At 39.4% G+C, this 22,204-nt stretch overlaps 2 protein-coding genes across 3 annotated transcripts in view; one reads left to right on the plus strand and one right to left on the minus strand.

Moving 5' to 3' along the window:
- The window catches only part of ect2 (epithelial cell transforming 2), a 49,963-nt gene extending 37,476 nt beyond the window's left edge, over window positions 1-12,487 (plus strand). Inside the window, exons 23-25 of one of the 2 annotated variants that reach the window (XM_052018485.1) lie at window positions 5,014-5,163; window positions 6,672-6,837; window positions 10,318-12,449. In XM_052018485.1, the coding sequence (XP_051874445.1) occupies window positions 5,014-5,163; window positions 6,672-6,837; window positions 10,318-10,361 (360 nt within the window). In that variant the 3' untranslated portion in view covers window positions 10,362-12,449. Of the gene's footprint in view, window positions 1-5,013; window positions 5,164-6,671; window positions 6,838-10,317 lie in introns of both variants that reach the window. The other variant, XM_052018487.1, reaches the window with a different exon arrangement.
- Window positions 12,488-12,604: 117 nt separating this feature from the next.
- Window positions 12,605-22,204, minus strand: part of LOC127571873 (spermatogenesis-associated protein 16-like) — an 89,609-nt gene continuing 80,009 nt past the window's right edge. Inside the window, exons 9-11 of the mRNA XM_052018619.1 lie at window positions 21,261-21,425; window positions 19,518-19,601; window positions 12,605-12,793 (exon numbers count right to left, since the gene is read on the minus strand). Of these exons, the coding sequence (XP_051874579.1) occupies window positions 12,605-12,793; window positions 19,518-19,601; window positions 21,261-21,425 (438 nt within the window). The remainder of the gene's footprint in view (window positions 12,794-19,517; window positions 19,602-21,260; window positions 21,426-22,204) is intronic.

The following is a 22,204-nucleotide window of genomic DNA, read 5'->3' on the forward strand; positions in this document are numbered from 1 at the left end:
TCTCTCTTGTACAGGTCACATCTACCTCAGAAGAAATCCCAATGGTCCAAGAACCTGAATCCTTTCTGCCCACACAGTGGGGACATAATGGAGTCTCATCCTCTGAGTCTATATGGGTAGAACCCAAAAATAAAAGAAAGGTGCAATCACTGATGGCATTAGACTACAGACCCCCCCGTCCCCCAAATAGCCACCAGGACATTGAGGAACAGATATCAGGCAGGTTAGGGAAAGGTGCAAAAACAACAGGTTGCTGTCATGGGTGACTTCAACTGCTCCAATATAGACTGGGACCTCCTTAGTACAAGAATTTTAGATGGTGCAGTATTTGTTAGATGCATCCAAGAGGGTTTCTTAAATCAGTATGTAGATGATCCAACTAGAGGAGGGGCAATACTGGACCTGATATTGGGAAATGAGCTTGGCCAGGTGACTGACCTTTCAGTGGGAGAACATTTAGGAAACAGTGATAACAGCTCCATTAGTTTTAAGATGGCTATGAATAAGGAGAAGTATGGACCTTGTGGGAGAGTATTAAATTGAGCAGGGCAAACTACGAGAGTATTAGGCAGGAACTAGGGAGAGTTAATTGAGAACAATGCACACAAAATGCTGGAGGAACTCGGCAGGTCAGGCAGCATCTACTGGAGAGAAATAAACAGTCGACGTTTCGGGTTGAGACCCTTCATCAGGATTGGTGAAGGGTCTCGACCCGAAACATCGACTGTTTATTTCTCTCCATAGATGCTGCCTGACCAGAGAACACTACAGCACAGAAAACAGGCCATTCGGCCCTTCTAGTCTGTGCCGAAACGTTATCCCGCTAGTCCCATTTACCTGCACCCAGTCCATAACCCTCCAGACCTCTCCCGTCCATGTATCTATCCAATTTATTCTTAAAACTCAAGAGTGAGCCCGCATTTACTACATCAGATGGCAGCCCATTCCATACTCCCACCACTCTTTGAGTGAAGAAGTTCCCCCTAATGTTCCCCCTAATGTTCCCCCTAAACCTTTCCCCTTTCACCCTAAAGCCATGTCCTCTCGTACTTATCTCTCCTAATCTAGGTGGAAAGAACCTACTCGCATTAACTCTGTCTATCTCCCTCATAATTTTGTAAACCTCTATCAAATCTCCCCTCATTCTTCTGTGCTCCAAAGAATAAAGTCCTAACCTGTTCAATCTTTCCCTGTAACTCAACTCCTGAAGACCCGGCAACATTCTAGTAAATCTCCTCTGCACTCTTTCAATCTTACTGATATCCTTCCTATAGTTAGGTGACCAAAACTGCACGCAATACTCCAAATTTGGCCTCACCAATGTCTTATACAACCTCACCATAACATCCCAACTCCTGTACTCAATACTGTGATTTATGAATGCCAGGATGCCAAAAGCCTTCTTTACAACCCTGTCTATCTGCAACACCACTTTCAGGGAATTATGTATCTGAACTCCCAGATCCCTTTGTTCCTCCGCACTCAGTGCCCTCCCATTTACTGTGTATGTCCTACCTTGATTTGTCCTTCCAAAATGCAACACCACACACTTGTCTGCATTAAATTCCATCTGCCGTTTTCTGGCCTCTTCTTCCATTTGGTTCAGATCCCTCTGCAAGCTTTGAAAGCCTTCCTCGCTGTCCACAATGCCTCCAATCTTAGTGTCATCAGCAAACTTGCTGATCCAATTTACTACATTATCATCTAGATCATTGATATAGACAACAAACAACAATGGCCCCAGCACAGATCCCTGAGGCACACCACTAGTCACAGGCTTCGAGTCTGAGAAACAATCGTCCACTACCACTCTGTCTTCTCCCACACAGCCAATTTCGAATCCAGTTTACAACCTCTCCATACCTAGTGTCTGAACCTTCTGAACTAACCTCCCATGTGGGACCTTGTCAAAGGCCTTACTAAAGTCCATGTAGACAACATCCACGGCCTTTCCTTCATCTACTTTCTTGGTAATCTCCTCGAAAAGCTCTACAAGATTCGTTAAACATGATCTACCACACACAAAGCCATGCTGACTATTCTTAATCAGCCCTTGGTTGTCCAAATACTTGTATATCTGATCTCTCAGAACACCTTCCAATAATTTACCCACTACTGATGTCAGGCTCACCAGCCTGTAATTACCTGGCTTACTTTTAGATCCTTTTTTAAACAATGAAACAACATGAGCTTCCCTCCAGTCCTCTGGCACCATACCTGTGGCTAAGGACATTTTAAATATATCTGCCAGGGCCCCTGCAATTTCAACACTAGTCTCCCTCAATGTCTGAAGAAACATCTTATCTGGCCCAGGGGATTTATCTACCTTTATTCGCTGTAAGGCAGCAAGACCTCCTCCTCTTTAATCTCTACATCTTCCATGACTCTATTGCTTGTTTCCCTTCCTTCCATTTGCGTAAATACTGATGCAAAAAAATTGTTTAAGATCTCCCCCATCTCCTGAGGCTCCACACATAGACGACCACTCTGATCTTCTAGGGGACCAATTTTGTCTCTTATTATCCTTTTATTCTTCATATACTTGTAGAAACCCTTCGGATTTACCTTCACATTATCTGCCAAAGCAACCTCATGTCTTTTTGCCTTCCTGATTTCCTTTTTTAGTATTTTCTTACTTTTTCTATACTCTTCAAGTACCTCATTTGTTCCTAGTTGCCTATACCTGCTATGCACCTCTCTCTTTTTCTTAAGCAGATCGCCAATATCCCTTGAAAACCAAGGTTCCCTGTGCTTTTTAACTTTGCCTTTAATCCTGGCAGGAACATGCAAACTCTGTACTCTCAAAATTTCGCCTTTGAAGGCATTCCACTTACTGACACATCCTTGCCGGAAAACAACTCATCCCAATCCACTCTTCCTAGATCCTTTCTCATTTCCACAAAATTGGCCTTTCTCCAATTTAGAACCTCCACTCGAGGACCAGACCTGTCCTTATCCATAAGTAACTTGAAACTAATGACATTATGGTCACTGGACCCAAAATGCTCCCCTACACATACTTGTCACCTGACCTGTCTGGTTCCCGAACAGGAGATCCAGTATTGCATTCTCTCTCGTTGGTACCTCTATATATTGATTTTGAAAACTTTCCTGAACACATTTGACAAATTCCAAGCCATCCAGCCCTTTCACAGTGTAAGAGTCCCAGTCAATATGTGGAAAGTTAACATCCCCTACTATCACAATTTTCTGTTTCTTACATCTGTCTGCTATCTCACTGCAGATTTGTTCCTCCAATTCTCTCTGACTATTGGGCGGTCTATAATACCCTATTAGTGTGGCCACACCTTTTCTGTTCCTCAGCTTCACCCATATGGTCTCTGTAGACGAGCCCTCCGGGCTGTCCTGTCTCCGCACAGCTGTGATACTTTCCCTGACTAGTAATGCCACTCCTTCCCCTTTCATCCCTCCCCCTCTATCACGTCTGAAACAACGGAACCCCGGGACATTAAGCTGCTAGTCCTGCCCTTTCAGCATCCAAGTCTCACTAATAGCAATAATGTCATAATTCCACGTGTCAATCCATGCCCTAAACTCATCTGCCTTGCCTACAATACTCCTTGCATTGAAATAGATGCACCTGAGAACATTTCTATCACGTACAAACCTTTGATTTCTGTTTATACCTGCAGTCCTCACATGACCTTTTTCCTCCTCCACCTCACTATCTGTTCTAACACTCTGGTTCCCCTCCCCCTGCAAATCTAGTTCCTCCAGCATTTTGTGTGTATTGCTCCAGATTCCAGCATTTACAGAACTCTTGTTTCTCCGTTAATTGGGAACCGCTGTTTTTTGGGCAAATCCACATCTGACATGTGGAAGCTGTTTAAAGACCAACTGCTCAGGACAGGTATGTTCCAGTAAGAAGGAAAGCTAAGGATGGCAAGGTAAGAGATCCTTGGATTAAGGGAGAGGTGGTGAATTTAATCAAGAAGGTAAAGGAAGTGTACTGAGTAGTTGAGGTACTGAGTTCAAGAGTCAGGAAGTTATGTTGCAGCTTTATAAAACTCTGGCAAGGCCGCATCTGGAGTATTGCATTCAATTCTGGTTGCCCCATTATAGGAGGGATGTGGAGGCTTTGGAGAGGGTGCAGAAGAGGATTACCAGGACGCTGCCTGGATTAGAGGGCATGTGCTATGAAGAGAGGTTGGACAAACTTGGGTTGTTTTCTCTGGAGTGATGGAGGCTGAGGAGAGACCTGACTGAAGTTTAGGAGATTATAAGGGGCAAAGATAGAGTAGACAGCCAGTATCTTTTTCCCAGGCTCTAATACCAGAGGGCATGCATTTAAGGTGAGAGGGGGTAAGTTCAAAGGAGATGTGTGGGGTAAGTTTATTTTTACACAGAGTAGTGGGTGCCTGGGATGGTAGTAGAGGCAAATATGATAAAGGTGTTTAAGAGACTCTTAGATTGGCACATGAATATGCAGAGAAAGGAGGGATATGGACTTGTGTAGGCAAAAGGGACTAGTTTAGTAAGCTTTTAATTACTAACTAGTTCAGCATAATATCGAGGGCCAAAGGGCCTGTTCCTGTGCTGCACTGTTCTATGTTCCATGTTAAGTCCATATCTCTTCATTCTCTGCATATTCATGTGCCTATCTAAGAGCCTCTTAAATGCCTGTATTACATTTTCCTCCATTACCACCCCTGGTGGTGCATTCCAGGCATCCACCACTCTCTATAACAAAAAAAAACAAAATTGCCCGGCACATCTCCTTTTGAACTTGCCCCTCTCACCTGAAATGCATGCCCTCTATTTCCACCTTCCTAAGCTGCCTTTTTATTTTCTGTGGTGTCCTTCCGTCTTTTCCTATTCTCAACGTCCATCCAGACAGCTGTGATCGTCTCCCTTAGAGCTTTCCTTTCCAGCTAAGCAGTCATTTCTTTACCACTACTTAGTGACTATTTTCCTAACAATTAATTTCATTGAAATGCATATAAGTATAAGCATCTGTATGGATAATGGTGTAAAATCGTTTTTTTTGTCTAGGTTACAAGAGCATTCTCATTTACTAAAACGCCCAGGAGAGTTTTGCAGCGAGCTCTAATGGCTCACAGTACGCCAGATACAAAGAGCCCAAAAAGAAATGGAACACATTTGGGTAGTCGATTAGCAAGCACCAGCACCACTTCATTAGCGGTAAGCACAAGTGCACATTTTTATAGTTTTTTGGGTCATAATTTCGGGCTCCTTTTTTACATTTTAATTGTGTTGTGAAAACATTTTTTTCTCAGCTGCTTTATAACAATTAACAGGCAGTTGCTCAAATTGATGCAAATTAGTTTCACTCTTATTTTCGGATTCAGCACCTTTGTTTATCGTCTGCAGGTGTTCTTGCCTTTTATTTTAAGAATGAATCAAATCATTAAAATCGAAACCCATTAAAACTAGTATATGAGTGGAATTTTTAGTAAATTTGTTTAAAAATTCTTTAAGAGCCCAAAAATCATCCTTGGTTTAAAGTACTGAACAATGTGTTGGGTGAGCACCTTTTCCATATAGCATTACCCTGTTGTAATTTTTCTTTCCAAGTAAAACTAATCTGTATTTAAAATCTCCATTGCATTCTAATGTCTTCAATTTTGTGATTAAATTCGTACCTTCTATTTGCCAGTGGAAATAGTATTTTAAACTTATCTAGATAAAACCAGTTGTAATTTTGACCATATTGCTTGGATCAAACTTTATTTTTAACAGCTTTTGCTATAGAGTGCGAGGATACTCTGTTTAGCACATCTAGTGAACCCAATATTACCCTTTTGCTGTTTATCTCTTATCCCACCCACCAGCTGTGATTACTATATACTTGCCAACAGATCAGAACTGCAAGCAGTTTTCTGACATCATTTCCAAATGTAAAATTAAATGCACTAAAGCCGCTCATTCATAACAAAAGTAATCCAGTTGTTGAATTTGGACCCTGAACCAGTAATGCCAGACTACCATGCAATGAAAATAGAATTAAAATTGAATTACTGTAAATCAGTGGCTCCGCTAAACAATAGTGCATGATAAATACTTGGCATTTGCTTGTGATTTGGAAATTGGCACCCTTATTTATAAAGTACAAACTGGTTGCCTATCCAAAAAGAATTTCCCTTCATACTTAGCACAACTGATTTCCATACTTTGAAGTAATCTCTCTTTGCTGTCTTTATTTCTCATCCCAGCAATTTTGAGTATTTGTCTTTTTGGTGTTTCCCTGTGGGATCAACATTTCTATTTTAGTTCTTTTAATTAAGCCTTTCTGCTTTGTGGCCCTTTTTTTCTGGACCCCTTTTTCACTCCTACATATGTTCTTGCTCCATTTGTTCATTTCCATAAACTTTCAACAGTAATCAATTGCCTCCTTCAATCCATCTTGTTTCCCAGCTGATAGGCTATCATAGCATTTTACTGAAAAGTTCCATAGCCATAGTTTCTGGTAATAGTGGTTGCCAATATGATCTATTAATTTTTTTAACTATCAATTAATTATCTGAACTATCAGATCTTTTGGGATAGAAAATACGACTATATATACAATATAGACTAAGTGCTTATTTCCCACGTGATTTTTTTTCAGTTGGAGCATCTATATTTTTGAAAGTTACATTTTTTTTGCCTCTTACCCACTTACTGTAATTTAGTGGTCTTCCTATATCTAGATTTCTTGTTCTTCATCCACATTTGGTCTGAATGACACAGTGATGTCAGAAAACAATGTAACTGTGCAACGCTCTAACTCCCTGGATAGTGCACCTGTTGGCCTCAGACCTCGAAATATTCTACATCCACCCTTACCAAGTCAACCCCATATCTATCTTGTGGACAGTGAGTCTTGCTGTAGTTTTAATATTTTATTAACCTCCACAATACACTCTATTTTGTCACTTCTAGCATGATGAACCATTTGGTGCTTGTCTGATTTAATATAAGTAGCTTATGTTTAAAGCGGTACCAAGGCCAATTTTATTTCCCCTTTTTATTTTGTGTTTACTGTCTGTGAACTGGGAATTGACAGGTTCAAAGTGACACAGAGGTTCCGAGTTTGAGCTCTTGCTAATGTGGGCAGGAAGAAATTTTATCACAATTACTAACATTTTCACTTTTGGGTGTTGCTAATTTGGGCTGGCAGAAACAATTTTATAACATTTTAATTCTTGGTGTTAATGGAACTGTAATCAGTTTTCAACATGATTACCTTGCAACTGCATAACAAATGTATTAGAAAAACTGTATGCTGCAAACAGCAAAATATTTAATGTAAATTTCTTTGCTATTGAATACTTAAATGCAGAAACAGAAAACAGAAACAGAAAAACTACAGCACAATTCAGGCCCTTCAGCCCACAAAGCTGTGCCGAACATGTCCCTACCCTAGAAATTACTAGGCTTACCCATAGCCTTCTATTTTACTCAGCTCCATATACCTATTTAACAGTCTCTTGAAAGACCCTATTGTATCCGCCTCCTCCACTGTTTCCGGCAGCCCATTCCACACACTCACCACTCTGAGTAACAAAACTTACCCCTGACATCTCCTCTATATCTACTCCCCAGCACCTTAAACCTATGTCCTCTTGTGGCCACCATCTCAGCCCTGGGGAAAAGCCTCTGACTATCTACCCAATCAATACCTCTCATCATCTTATACACCTCTATCAGGTTACCCCCTCATCCTCCGTCTCTCCAAGGAGAAAAGGCCAAGTTCCTTCAACCTGCTTTCATAAGGCATGCTCCGCATTCCAGGCAGCATCCTTGTAAATCTCCTCTGCACTCCCTCCTATGGCTTCCACATCTTTCCTGTAGTGAGGCGACCAGAACTGAACACATTACTCCAAGTGGGGTCTGACCAGGGACCTATTTCGCTGCAACAATACCTCTCGGCTCCTAAATTCAATTCCCCGACTGATGAAGGACAATACACCATATGCCTTCTTAACCACAGTCAACCTGCGCAGCCGCTTTGAGCGTCCTATGGACTCGGACCCCAAGATCCCTCTGATCCTCCACACTGCCAAGAGTCCTACCATTAATACTATATTCCGCCAACATATTTGACCTACCAAAATGAACCACTTCACACTTATCTGGGTTGAACTGCATCTGCCACTTCTCAGCCCAACTTTGCATCCTATCTATGTCCCTCTGTAACCTCTGATAGCCCTCCAAACTATCCACAACACCTCAAACCTTTGTGTCATCTGCAAACTTACTAACCCACCCTTCCACTTCCTCATCCAGGTCGTTTATAAAAATCACAAAGAGTAAGGGTCCCAGTACAGATCCCTGAGGTACACCACTGGTCACCGACCTCCACTCAGAATACGACCTTCCAATGACCACTCTTTGCCTTCTGTGGGCCAGCCAGTTCTGGATCCACACTGCAATGTCCCCTTGGATCCCATGTCTCCTCACCTTCTCCGTAAGCCTCGCATGGGCTACCTTATCAAACGCCTTGCTGAAATCCATATACACTACATCTACTACTCTCCCTTCATCGATGTGCTTAGTCACATCCTCAAAAAATTCAATCAGGCTCGTAAGACAGGACCTGCCCTTGACAAAGCCATGCTGACTATTCCTAATCATATTATACCTCTCCAAATGTTCATAAATCCTGCCTCAGGATCTTCTCCATCAGCTTACCAACCACTGAGGTAAGACTCACTGGTCTATAACTCCCTGGGCTATCCCTACTCCCCTTCTTGAATAAGGGAACAACATCCGCAACCCTCCAATCTTCCGGAACCTCTCCCGTCTCCATCGACGGCGCAAAGATCATCGTCAGAGGCTCTGCAATCTCCATTTTTAGTAAAGGTCTTAATTTCTTTGAATACCCCTTCTATACACATTGTGGTCAGGAAAGTCTGATTACCTGTGTGTTTTAATTTGGTCTGATTTTTATTTTGAGTGGAGTTCATTTTTGCTGTTTGTGGTCCATGAAGCTGCTTTGATCTGGGGTTCTTGGGAATTTCCGCGTATGTGGCATTCACTTTCTTATTGCTCCCTTGAACAAAATTAATGAACACCCAGAAATTTCATCCCTGCTTGATTTTATTCAGAAATGTTTATGCTTGGTCTATACCTTGGTGTACATGGGATGCAACACCTTGATTCAGATTAATCATGTCTGAGTTTGAAACAGTAGATTTTTATTAAAGCCTTTGGTTCCTTGTTAACTTTTGTTTTGTATCTATAAATGTAAAAGCTTCAACATTAGTGTCTGGGAATTTTGGGTAGATTCTGAGCTCAGGTACTTTCCAATGAAGCAGTGAGGAAGGGCTGCACAAAATATTCTTTACGGAGCACTGCAAACCCTCTTCAGAGGAGATTAACTCCAAAATATGATTGCAACTTGGCTTGTTTCATTACCATCGTCCAAATTTATACGTGGTTAAAACTATATATGGGAATAGATTCTGTTATTCTGCCACCTTCAGAAGATAGAAGACCTTGGCAAGCACATGACAAAATAGCCAAAATAAAGTTGTTGATGGAGGGTGTTCGTTCCATTTCTTAAATAAACTTTATAAACTATCCAGTGATTTGGGTGTATCTAGAATATTATATGCAACAGTCAAAAATACTTTTTCATATATTTTTAGTGTCACATGATGATTTCATATTGCCAAAACAGACAAGTAGAAAAATCCGCAGAATTAATCTACTAAAACCCTATCATTGTAGAATATTAATTGACAAAAACTTCAATGTTGTGCTATGTAATCAAAATAGCAATATATTAATGTAATCCACTAATATGTGTGGTGATCGATGCTGAATGCCACATGTGTTTCTGGAACATGAAATGTACATGATATTTGAGGAGAATCATTAATTTATTCCTATAATGCAGAAAAATCCTGAGTAATTTAATTTAAAATAGAACTGCAATACCTTACATGATTTATGATCCAGAATATAATACATAAAATTAAACTATGTTTATCGAACTAGGTGACCTGATAAAATTAATATTTGGAAAATGTAGTATTGATTTAAAGGAAGTTCTTCACAGCAGGATCACCAGGTGGAATTGACTTCCAACGGGTGGAGTGAAAAGCCCTGGAGTTGTGGAAGAAACATTTTAGATGCCATGATTGGGGGAATATGGCAATCCTCAGTTTGAGCAAATAATTCTACCATGTAAAATATGGAAGAAAATTGTAGGTTACATTTATTTACATTAATTGCAAGAGTTAGTGTTGCCACTTGAGGGGGGTGGGTGGGAAGAGGGGAGAGAGCCCTTCTTGACCTTTGAGTCATAATATTAGAGAAACGTGAACTGACTTTTTTTCTTTTGTCCAGGGCATGCAGTCACCTTCGTTGGTGAGTCTTCCAGCGATGTTTGAAAAAAGGTACCATACCTTCAGTCGGTCAACAACTCATCTGATATAGAATTTGTATTTTGTTGGGTAAATCCAGGAAAGAGATTTCTGATCAATTGCAATCCAGTGAAATGATACAGTATCAAATAGAACTTCAAGTTTGAAGGCTACATGGTTTTAAAAGAAGATGGCAGTCATAATTCTATGGATTTTTTTCTTGAATTTTGTTTACAGTGAATCTGGATATTTGTTTACCTGGCTGAATGCTGTAATTGAAGGATTATTGTTATTTTTCCTACTTCAGTTTGTACATTTTTGTACAAGTTTATTATTTATTACTTGGCTTTGGTTGCCTTTTCAACAAAATGTGCAAGTCTTTTTATGCACTGATTTAAACTGACATGTTCCTTCTTTTGGGAGGAGAGGCCATTTTAAACCAACTTGTAGGGTGGGAAACAGAAGGATTGGATGGAAAACTGACCAAAATAATTTCTATTGGACAGGATATAAAATAAGCATGAAACCTGATCCCCTGAGTTTTCTAACTTGCATTCTCTGTTGTTGCTGGGCAATTAATTGAAATTTAACCTCTAGGACACAGTATTTTTTTCTGAACTTCAGTGTTTTCAATCCTAAAGAACAGCTTATTTTAACGGTTATGATATCTGCAAAATGATTTTCTTCATTAAACTGGAATATTTCAAATTTAACAGGAAAGAAAATTAACACTTTTTGGCCAATATTAAGATTGTCATCGTCTTCAGCAATTAAAAAGACAATCATTTGGGTTTTCTCAAAGCTTAACAACTGAGTTAAACTGAGGTTGTGATTTTATTTTGTGTAATTATATAAAACATTATTTAGTTTATAATAAGGGATGATTCCAAGGCTATAATCATACCTGTCTTGGCATGTCCCATTTATTAAAAAATAAGCTGCATTTCTAAAGTATCATCTTGCATCTGTTAAACAATGATCTTTTATGTAAAGTTAAGTGCTATGGTGTTTTTGTATATGTGGATGTTTCTCTACCTTGAATATATTGTTAATTAGATATCCAATATGTGGAATTGCTCATTGGGGGCATTTTCCTTTGTACTAATACTTTTTCCTCTTTCTTTGGGATTGGGGTGAATGTCTTGTTTATTCTATATGTCTACATGGACTGTTTCTTAAGTATTCTCTACAGTACAAAATAATCTAAGCTGCTAAATGAAGGATATATTGAATTTTTATGTGGACAACTTTTAGACTGTATAGTTTCATTTAAACACGATAGATGCAAATAAACTTGTTTTGGGAAAAGAGTTGTTTGTTTAATGGTGAATTATTATTAGAGATTGATGATCTTGAGTCTCGTTTAGCATTAATTTTCTGGAAACCACCCATGTGCATGATCGATCCATTGGTCTAATTTAAGGTAGGAATGTCATTTTTGGATTAAAATTTAAAGAAATACTGAGGGATGGATGAGGAGAATACATATCTCATTTTATTTATACTGTATATTCCTTGATCATTTCCTCTATCAATTTGTACACACAGATGTGAAACTTGCAATTCTAGAAAACATGTTTAAATGTTTTTTGAAAATGGAAATCATTTTTATTTGTTTGAAGGACAATGCAAGTATTTTTTTCAAATGGTTTTTTCAATTTGAATGTCAGCCCTAGGAAATATTATCAATATGATAAATGCTGGTTGCATCCTCTGCCCAAATGCATTTTTTTTTGGAGGAACATGGATATTTTCACACTTTTATAGATTTTCATGTTTAACTGTACATGTATAGATGCCAGAAGTTGTTGATTATATAGAGCTTTGGAATGAGTACTGCCATTTCATTGGCACAGTATTGGTTGTGTAATGACAATGCTAATCCATAATAGGATAGGGAAAACCTCTTTGGAAAATTGAGAGTATGGAATTGGATTGCACATTTATTGGGGAGAAATACAATGTTAAGAGATGGGAATGAGAAGATGCAGGAATAAGGTGGGTAAATGTGATTAGAATTTTATTGGAGCAGTACTTGGTGTGCAATGTAATAGCACAGGAAAACATTTTTTTCAAAAATTGAGACCATGGAATTGGTATTCTTGATTTAAATTGTATTTAAATGAACAACTAATAAAGCAATCATGAATGTCAATTAGTCTTTCAATCTGTTTTATCTTCAATTTATGTCACATTCCAATACAATTATTCAAGCTCCTTTGGCACAACAGTGAAAAATGGAGGAAGGGAAGGTGATTACATCTTTCAGTCTATGACTGTATTGTTGTCTTTCCCACAGACTTTGTGTCCCTGGATTGCTTCAGATCACCAGCCAATGGAACAAGTTTTTGGCTTTTCAGCTTCTTTACTTCTCTTCTTTGTTTTCGAGCTGTTTTCAGAGCTTTTGATTTCAGAAAATTATCTTCTAATTGATAGATAAGGTCTTCAATTAGCCCAACCTGCAATCAGTCAGCTATTACTTTAAAACTCTGTAATGTTATTGAAAAGTACATCCTAAATTTTAAATAGCTTTTAAATTATTCTAACATTTGATAATTTTATCTATTCACTTTTAGGAAATCTTTACCTCAAAGATTTGTTGAAACAGTATTGCACAATGGCAGTAAAAGTTTACATGAGAAATTGCAACCAATTCTTTAAAAAAAAATGACGTTAAAGTGGGTATTCCTGGCTGTGATTTTTTTTTCCCCCCTTTTTCCATGGCAAGCAATTAACTTTGACTTGCATATTGGTCGCAATAGTTGCCACAGGAATGGAAATGGACACTAACACAACGGACAATCGCAAAACTAGCTTGGAGTATTATAATATCCAAAACAGAAGAAATCCAAAACTATTGGATTTCTTTTTGTATACATGCCTATTTGCATGAAATTCTTCTCTGGTGAGTTGAAACACATAGAGCTTATTATTTCTGGCTTTAGTGTTGAGCATCAAATTACTTCTGTTTAAAGGGCCATTTGGGATTGCTGGGTGTAAGGGAATGTTTACGGAAACAAAGACCTACAGTTAGATTAATTTGAGCTGAATTTATGAAACTTTCTTTTTCCTTTTGCTAGAATTTGGAATCTCACCAACCTTTGTACCAACTGCTTTTTTTTTCCTTCGAGTTTTCCAGTGGGAATCCCCCTGTTCTGAGGTGCTTTGGTGAAAAGACCAAATGAATAACACAAAACTTAAATATTGTACTAATTAAGTCTAATTAGTATCCAGAGATATTCCTGATACGAGATAACTCATGGGGGTGTTTTGATGTCAGAAATACTGTCATGTCTGACTTCAAAAGGAGGCTCTATCCAGCATGCCCATCAAATATTAAGAGTAAATGTCCAGATAATCAATGGTGAAAATGTTCTTAATTTGGAAAGTATACTTGCTGGTTGCAATTACTTGAGTATTCTGGTCTCAAGTTGCAACTTTTGCAAAGCAGCTGTGAGTTAGAGTGCAACATTGTGAGAAATGGTTCCCTATTCTTTGACATGGTGATGATGTACATTGTTGCTTTGCTCTAAGGTGAACAACAACTACCCTGCCCACCCACCACCCCCCCCCCCCCACCCCCATCCCATACCATTCCAAGTAAATCTTTACTCCAATCTCTAGAACATGTCCTCAATCTGCAGTGACAAGAATGGGACTCATCATATGACCTATCCAGCGTTTTATAGAAAACAACCTATCTGCTTTTTATGCTGTTTATGAAATAGAGGATTCTACACACTTTTTAGACTGATTTCTCAATGCATCCTGCCATTTTAAGAGTTATGCACATTAAACCCTGGCTCACTATTTGTATTCTTTAAGAATTCTGTCACTAAATATATATTGTCTCTGCCAAAATGAATCACTTTACACTTCTCTAGTAAATTTCATCACTTGAGTATTAAGGGAATGCAGGAATGTGTAGTTGGTATTGGAAAGTAGCACTATAAGGTAAAAGATGAGCTATGACTATCTTGAATGGCAAACCTCAATGCACTCTGTATTAACTCAATGTAACTGCACTGTGTAATGAATTGACCTGTGCAATAGGTATGCAAGACAAGTTTTTCACTGTACCTCAGTACAAGTGACAATAATAAACCAATACCAGGTTCAAATGGTCATGTGGCCAACTTCTGGGAACACTTATTATACACTCTCTCAGTCTAAGCATAAATCGATTTTTGTCCCTATTTGTTCATGTCCCTCTTCTTACTGATAACTGACTGCTTAAACCAGGCGCTTGGATTTTCTTTTGCTATTCTGTTATAGAGTCAGAGAGCAATACAGCATGGATACAGTCCCTACAGCCCAACGAGTCCATGCTGACTATGATGCCCACCCAGCTAGTCCTAATTTCTTGTGTTATCCCTCAAGGCCCTGCCCCTCCATATACCTATCCAAGTGCTTCTTAAATGACACTATTGGACCTGCCTCAACCACTTCCTCTGGAAACTTGTTCCATATACTCATCACCCTCTGCGTGGAAAAAGTTGCCCCTCAAGTCTCTTTTAGATCTTTCCCCTCACCCCAAATCTATGCCTCCTAGTTTTGGACTCCACTAACCTGGGAAAAAGACAGTTATCATCCACCTGATCTATGCCTCTCATAATGCCCCTCATTCTAAGTTCCAAGGAATAAAGACCTAGTCTGGCCAACCTCGCTCTATAACTCAGGGCCCTCTAGTCCTGGCAACATCCTCGTAAATTTTTTCTGCACTCTTTCCAGTAACAGTGTGACCAAAATGGTACATGGTACTCCAAGTGTGGCATCACCAGTGACTTGTACAACTGCAACATAATGTCCCAGCTCTGACTGCTGAAACTCTGTGTGCTAAACATCATTCTCATCTACACGTGATGCTGCTTACAATGAACTATGGCCTTGTACTCCTTGGTCCCTCTGTTCCATTTACATTCCCCATTGCCCATTCATAGTATTAGTCCTAGGCTGGTTTGACTTTCCAAAATGCATCACCTCACACTTGTCTATATTGAAATCCATTTGCCATTCCTGAGCCCACTTCCCTAACTGATCAAGATCCCCCTGTAATCTACAATAACCTTCTTCACTATCAACAACACCTAATTTTCTGTCATCTGCAAACTTTGATCAAGCCTTGTGCATTTGCATCCAAATCATTTATATAAGTAACAAGAGTCCCAACACCTGCCCCTGCAGCACACCACTCATCACCGGCCTCCATTCCAGGAAACAACCTTCAACCATTACCCTCTGCTTCCTACCTCCAAGTCAATTTTGAATTCACCCAACTAGCTCTTCCTGCATTCCATGGGACTTATTCTTCCAGACCAGTCTGCCATGTGGGACCTTGTCAAAGGTCTTGCTAAAGTCCAAATAGGCAACATCCACTGCCCTACCCTCATCTACTTTTTTTGGTTACCTCTTCAAAAAAAAACTCAAAGGTTTGTCAAACACAACTTTCATGCACAAAGCCACGCTGACTCCTCCTGATCAGACTGTTTCCAAATGCTGGTAGATCCTGTCCCTCAGAATTCCCTCCAGTAACTTCCCCACTGCTCACATCAGGCTGACCAACCTCTAGTTCCCTGGCTTATCCTTGCTTCCCTTAAACAACAGAACATCATCAACCACCTTCCAGTCTTTGGGAACTTCACCAATGGCTAATGATGAAGCAAATATCTCTACAAGGACCCCTGCAATTTCTTCTCTAGCCTCCCACAAAAATCCATGTATACTCTCTGTTAGGCCTTGGGGATTTATCCACCTTAATGCACTGCAAGGCTGCAAATACCTCCTCTTGATAATACAAATGTCCTCCAAAACATCTCCACTAGTTTCCCTCATCTCTTGAGCAACCATGATTTTTCTCCTCAGTAAACAAGGAGAAATATCCATTTAAAAATCCCACCCATCTCCTGCGGCTCAGGCCATAGGTGGCCTGCTGATCTCTAAAGGGACCTACTCTCTCCCTGGCCACCTTTTACTCTGAATATAGTGATAGAAACCTCTTGGGATTTTCTTTAACCTTGCCTGCCAGATCCATCTCATAGCCCTCCTGATTTCTCACTCAGGAGTATTCTTAATCTTTTTATAGTCATCAAGGGATTCACTTGTACCTGATCTCCTAAATCTTATGTATGCTTCCTCCTTTTTCTTGACCGGGGCCATGATATCCCTGGTTAGCCAAGGTTCCCTAAATTTGCCAGATTTACCCTTCACCCTAACAGGAACATGCTGCTCCTGGACTATTGATATCCTCCCACTTGCTATTCATTCCTTTTCCTTCAAACAGGCTCACCCAATTGACCTCTGCTGGATCTTGCCTAATTCCCCCAAAATTAGTCTTGCTCCAGTTTAGGACCCTAACCTGTGGACCTGTCCTACATTTTCTATCACTATCTTAAAATTAATAGAATTATGGTCAATAGAGCCAAAGTGCTCCCTCACTGCCATTTCTGTTACTTGCCCTACCTTGTTCCCTATATATATTGACTCAGGAAGCTTTCCTGGACCCATATCACAAATTCCGCCCCATCCAAGCCCTTAACGCTCTGGGTAGTCCAGTTAATACTGGGGAAATTAAAATTTCCCACTAATATTACCCGATTATTACAACCGTGATCAATTTCTCTGCACACCTGCTCCTCAAGTTCCTTCTGACTACTGGGGGTCTATGATACAGCCACACTAGAGTGACCCTCCCCTTCTTGTTTCTATTCTACCCATATGGCAACACTGGATGATTCCCCAAGAACATCATCTCTAAGTACTGCTGTTATTTTCTCCCTTATCAAAAAGGCAACAACCCCTCCTCGCTCACCTGTACCTCTGTCACACCTGTAGCATCTGTATCCAGGAATATTGAGCTGCCAATCCTGCCCTTCTCTCAGCCATGTTTCTGCTATGGCTATAACATCCCAGTCCTCAGAGCCAATCCATGCTCTGAATTCGTCTGCCTTGTATGTTAAACCTCTTGCACTGAAATAAATACAGTTTAACTGGGTATTCCTTTCCCTGCCTTTACTGTGTCCCTGGCTATCTTGATTACTAAACTTGCTCTCGCTGGCTACTGCTTTATCCCATGACTTGCTCCTGCTCAGAGTCCCCCGTCCCCACCCCTGCACAATTTAGATTAAACCCTCTTGTGTAGCATTAGCAAATTTCCCTGCAAGGATATTGGTCCCTCTCTGGTTCAAGTACAACCCATCCCTCTTGTACAGGTCTCTACCCCAGAAGAGATCCCAGTGGGCCAAGAACCTGAGTCCCTGCACCAGCTCCTCAGCCACAAATTCATCTGCCCTTCTATTTCTGACCTCACTAGCACGTGGCCCTGGGGGTAATCCAGAGATCATTACCCTGCTTCTTAACTTCCTACCTAACTCATTCTGCAGGACCTCATCCCTTGTTCTACCTACCGTATGCCATTTGTACCAAAATGTACAACGATTTCTGGTTGTCTGCCCTCCCCTTTGAGCATTTTCTACAGCCGCTCAGAGACATCTTTGACCCTGGCACCCGGGAGGCAACAGACCATCTTGGCATCTCTTCTGCCCCCCCCCCCCCTCACTATCACTATCTCCCTGTCTGACTGCATCCTTTCCCTCCGAGTCTCAGAGCCAGTCACAGTGCCCTCACTCAACATTATTCCAATCAATATTGAGATAACTGTAGTCCCCAACGTGTATTCTTACACATCTAATTTCCCTGTAGGTTTGCTCCTCTTGCACTCCCTTGCTATTTTGTGGCAATATGGAATACTACCAGTAGCATACTAAAATCATTCTTGCTTGTTGGCTTTAAGTGGATTGTGTCCTTGAGGTCATGATAAAATCCTCAAACAGTAATGTCTCCCATCCCATATGTTTTTTGAATACAGTGTATTCTTGTACTTTGCAGCATTTTTCAGCTTTTGCTACTGTACCATAATCCCACATGGCAACTTGTGCCTGCAGCTTTCCAATCTTACTAGCTAAATTTTTGTTCACACAAGCACTTTAAATCAGCCTTTGTCCTTCCTATATTCATAGTTTGTTCCCATCAAATACTGTCCAACATTCCCATTTCTTTTTGCATCTTTTCCACTGCTACATGATGCCCTTTATCTTATCTGCTGCTCCAGTGAACCTCCGTGTGAGATTGAAGTGCAACGTGTTAATCTTGAATTGGCCCAGATATAGTCCCAATGCCCAGAGAATCTAAAACCATCTCTCCTGGATCACAGCTCCAGTCACATTAATCTGCCTTACTTTCTTCTCTAGTTGGCTGAATACAACTGGAAGTAATTGAAAGGGTGCTGCCTTTTGAAGTCCTATTTTTCATTTGCTCCTGAAAGATTAACTGCAGGTCCAAACCTGTCTTCTGGCTCTTCAGTGATCAAAAGGCAACAGCCATTATGTTGCTGACCTATCAATATTGTGTCAGCTTTTAGACTGGTTCCAAAAAAAATTGAAGTGACAGAGAAGGTGAACTGTCTTTTTCCTTTCTGTCCAACTGAGCTAAACACTACATCCTCTAGTTTAAAAATCACTGTTTATTAACAGAAATTTATTCAGTTAATAATCAGTGAATTCCAGTGCATCTGAGAAATGAAACCAAAATGAGAAGTATTGTGCAACTGTAAAATGTCTCAAAGAGAAGCTGGTTCTTAATGGGTGAAATTTTAACGTGTAATTATCTCAGTTTAGGAATCAGAGTATGAAATCGCACGTTAAAATCTTGGCTTGAGTAAATGAGAAAAATCTAATAAGCAGCTCAAGATTATTACAAACAAATGTACTGCAACTTTTCAAAAATTAGAGGAGGAAATTAATGTCTCACAATGGTTTCTGTGAGAACAATGGCAGCTGAGTTAATTTAATGAATAAGATTTGCAGTTACCTCGCATAATCAAAACTGAGCTTAAAGATGAACTCATTTCCTAGTGTTAATAATTCCATATTACCTACACTCTCCATCAAAGTATCACTAGTCACAAACCAGTGGTAATACAAAAGCAACAATCATGAAAAATTACTTACTGGCAGTATAATACTCTAGTTCAATAAATTAGTTGAACCATTATATTTGTACATGTCCATGGAAGTGATAATAATTTTATATAAAAATCTAAGAGGCTAGATCGGGCAATAAATACTTATAAAGCAATTTAATCAAACCTAAATATAACTATGTATTGTTTTACAGTGAAACTTCTACCTTTTCAGTTTTGCTCCAAATGCATTCTCCACTGGTCCTGTTTCCTTCAAGAGTGTCAACAGCATCGGTCATTAATGAATGCAGCTGGGTTACAAACATAAATTTTATCAGGAAACTACAAGGAAACAACTTCATTAAATATAAAAAAGATATTTTTATGTCATTAGAGATTAAATCATAGTTCTCTCACACTGCTGGCAATGGAATTATATATTGCACTATCCCATAATAAAACTACAGAACTTGAAAAAAACAGTTCTAGTAGAATAATTAGTTCCAAAGGCATTAATCTTGGAAAATTTATATAATTTGTCTTTAGGTTATGGAGGCTTAGTGAAATAGTGGTCACTTTGTAAAATGAAACAGCCAAAGATCATTTTCTTTGACTTTTGTGGAGACAGAAAAGCCAGGAATGGCTCAGAGAAATATAACTAAAATCTGGCCATATTGAACCTTACTCCCAGCTGGATTTGAGCTGGCAAAGAGAAGTTGGTCAATGTTTCTCTTTTGCACATTACACAAGATACAGTCGGGCATCCATTTGGTGTTCCCAGTTGTCTGGTGTATTTAAGTGAACATAAGCCATTTTCCCAAAATAAATTCTGGGGGGATGTTGCAGCTTATTTGACCCCATGATGGCATCTTACTAGAGAGGAAAAAAAAACAATTTTAATATTGTCAAATGTACTGTAATATGAGTGACTGACTGTAACTTGAATTTTTTATTACATAGGTAGTCTGATACTGTTGTGTTAAACTGGAAGTGAATTCTTCTTCTTCACTCTCTACAGTAAAAACTGGTAATCCAGTATCCGATTGTTTGGAAATACCAAAAGTTCAGCAATCTGGTACAATCATTACTCTGGAATCTGTGTGGCACTGTCTGGCCAGGGACAGGGACAAGAAATATGGGTAGGTTTGCAACCAGAGTGCTTTGTTTTAACAAAGTTACTGAATCTGAAACTCCCTGGTTCAGTAAAGCAAAAAATCATTTTACTACTCTTTATCATGTATATAATGAAATATGTGTGTTGGGGTATTAATAGGAATAACAGCCAATGGTCCTTAAAAGATCTGCTTGTTCAGCACCACCAAAGTTGAGGGTGCTGGATCATTGGGGTAGTAACTTTGATTTGTAAATTCATAATCCTTCATCTAAATTCTAAGCTTATCCATTTAAGATACAGCTGGAACTACACTTGCCAATAAAAAAGTTTTGATTTGGTCTGTAACTGATCAAGTAAAAAATGATTCTCAGATAGGTGAAGTTTCCCTGTCATTTCAGTGGTAGAACATGGATGAAAGACTTGACGGATCCAATTCTCCTGCTGGTGAAACCTAGATAGTATTTCCATTGTGGGAAATAGGTCTTTGGATAAAATGGGAGTGGAACTGGTGTATTATCAACCTAAATCTGAAAGAAACAGATTTGATTACAGGCCAGATAAAAGGTAAAGCTTAAAAGTGGCCAGAAAACATACAAGGATACAAATATTCTCATAAAATAAATTGAGCTTTTGATTAAAATGCCCATATGCACATGGTATCAAAAAAAAAACAGGAGAGTTGGAGATGAAGGAGATGCTGTAGGGACAACAGAAATGGACAAAGAATGGAGGATAATAACATTTAAAATGTTTGGAGGAAGGAAAAAGATGTATCACCATGCAGTTTGACATTGTTTCATCATTATAGAATGTTAACATGTAAATAATGCAGAAAAAGATGTGCAAAATATTTTACCAGTTCAATTTCATGTTGACTCATTTCATGCAAATAGGGCATGGTGGCTAATTCTGCAATAGTTTGGTTAATCACTTGTGCTTGCTCCTTCATTCGTTTTAGCTGACTCAGGTAACTGGCATACTGTAGTTTCTCAAGCACACCTGCACCTGGACAAATCCCCCCCTAAACCTCATCAAAGAAATGCATGTTAGAAAGATGATATCAAAATATTTCTGATCAGTATAAAATATTTAAGAAGGCAGTTACCTTTAACTAAGCATGTTATATTTAAAATTATAACTTCAAAGTTTAAAAAAAACATTACGTTTGGCCTCACTGTTTCAAAGGGCCGTTAGGCAAAGTGAATTTTTTTGTTATTTCAAAAGTAACTGTTACCAATAGATTTTTCAAATTGGTATAAACCACAGGGACATTTTTAACAATTGTAAAACTTAAGATTCCATAACATTCCATTGGCTTTGTACTGGAAATATATCTCCAAAGCCTTGATGGCGCAATGGAGCGAGTAGCTAGTTTTGCATCTATACTGTAATGTTTTCTCTGATGAGCTTAAGCATTTTCAAACTGGGCAGTTGCACAGATTGTAAAAAAGGGAATGTGATCAAATGAAGCACCTGACCGGATAAATATCTGGCAAATGCTTGGGTGAAATAAAAGGCTGTGGCTTCCTGCATTGCAGGGGTTCTTGTGAGTAATGATTTAAACCAATTGTGCCTCTGTTCCCATGGACCAGATTCTCTAATGGCCCATCAGCAGTTGCATCCATAACTGCTGGTACATTTGGTCTTTTCTAACCAGATGTTGTTTGGCTGGCCATTGGTGCTTGCCTGTGCCATTCCTCTCAGCTCTTGTTGCTCCACTGAGCTGCCCACAGTGCTCAGGGGACAATGGTATCTCCTGCCCCTAGCATTGGCAGATGATCCCCACAATCACAGATTTAA

The sequence above is a fragment of the Pristis pectinata genome, chromosome 6 (assembly GCF_009764475.1).
Source record: "Pristis pectinata isolate sPriPec2 chromosome 6, sPriPec2.1.pri, whole genome shotgun sequence".
NCBI lineage: Eukaryota > Metazoa > Chordata > Chondrichthyes > Rhinopristiformes > Pristidae > Pristis > Pristis pectinata.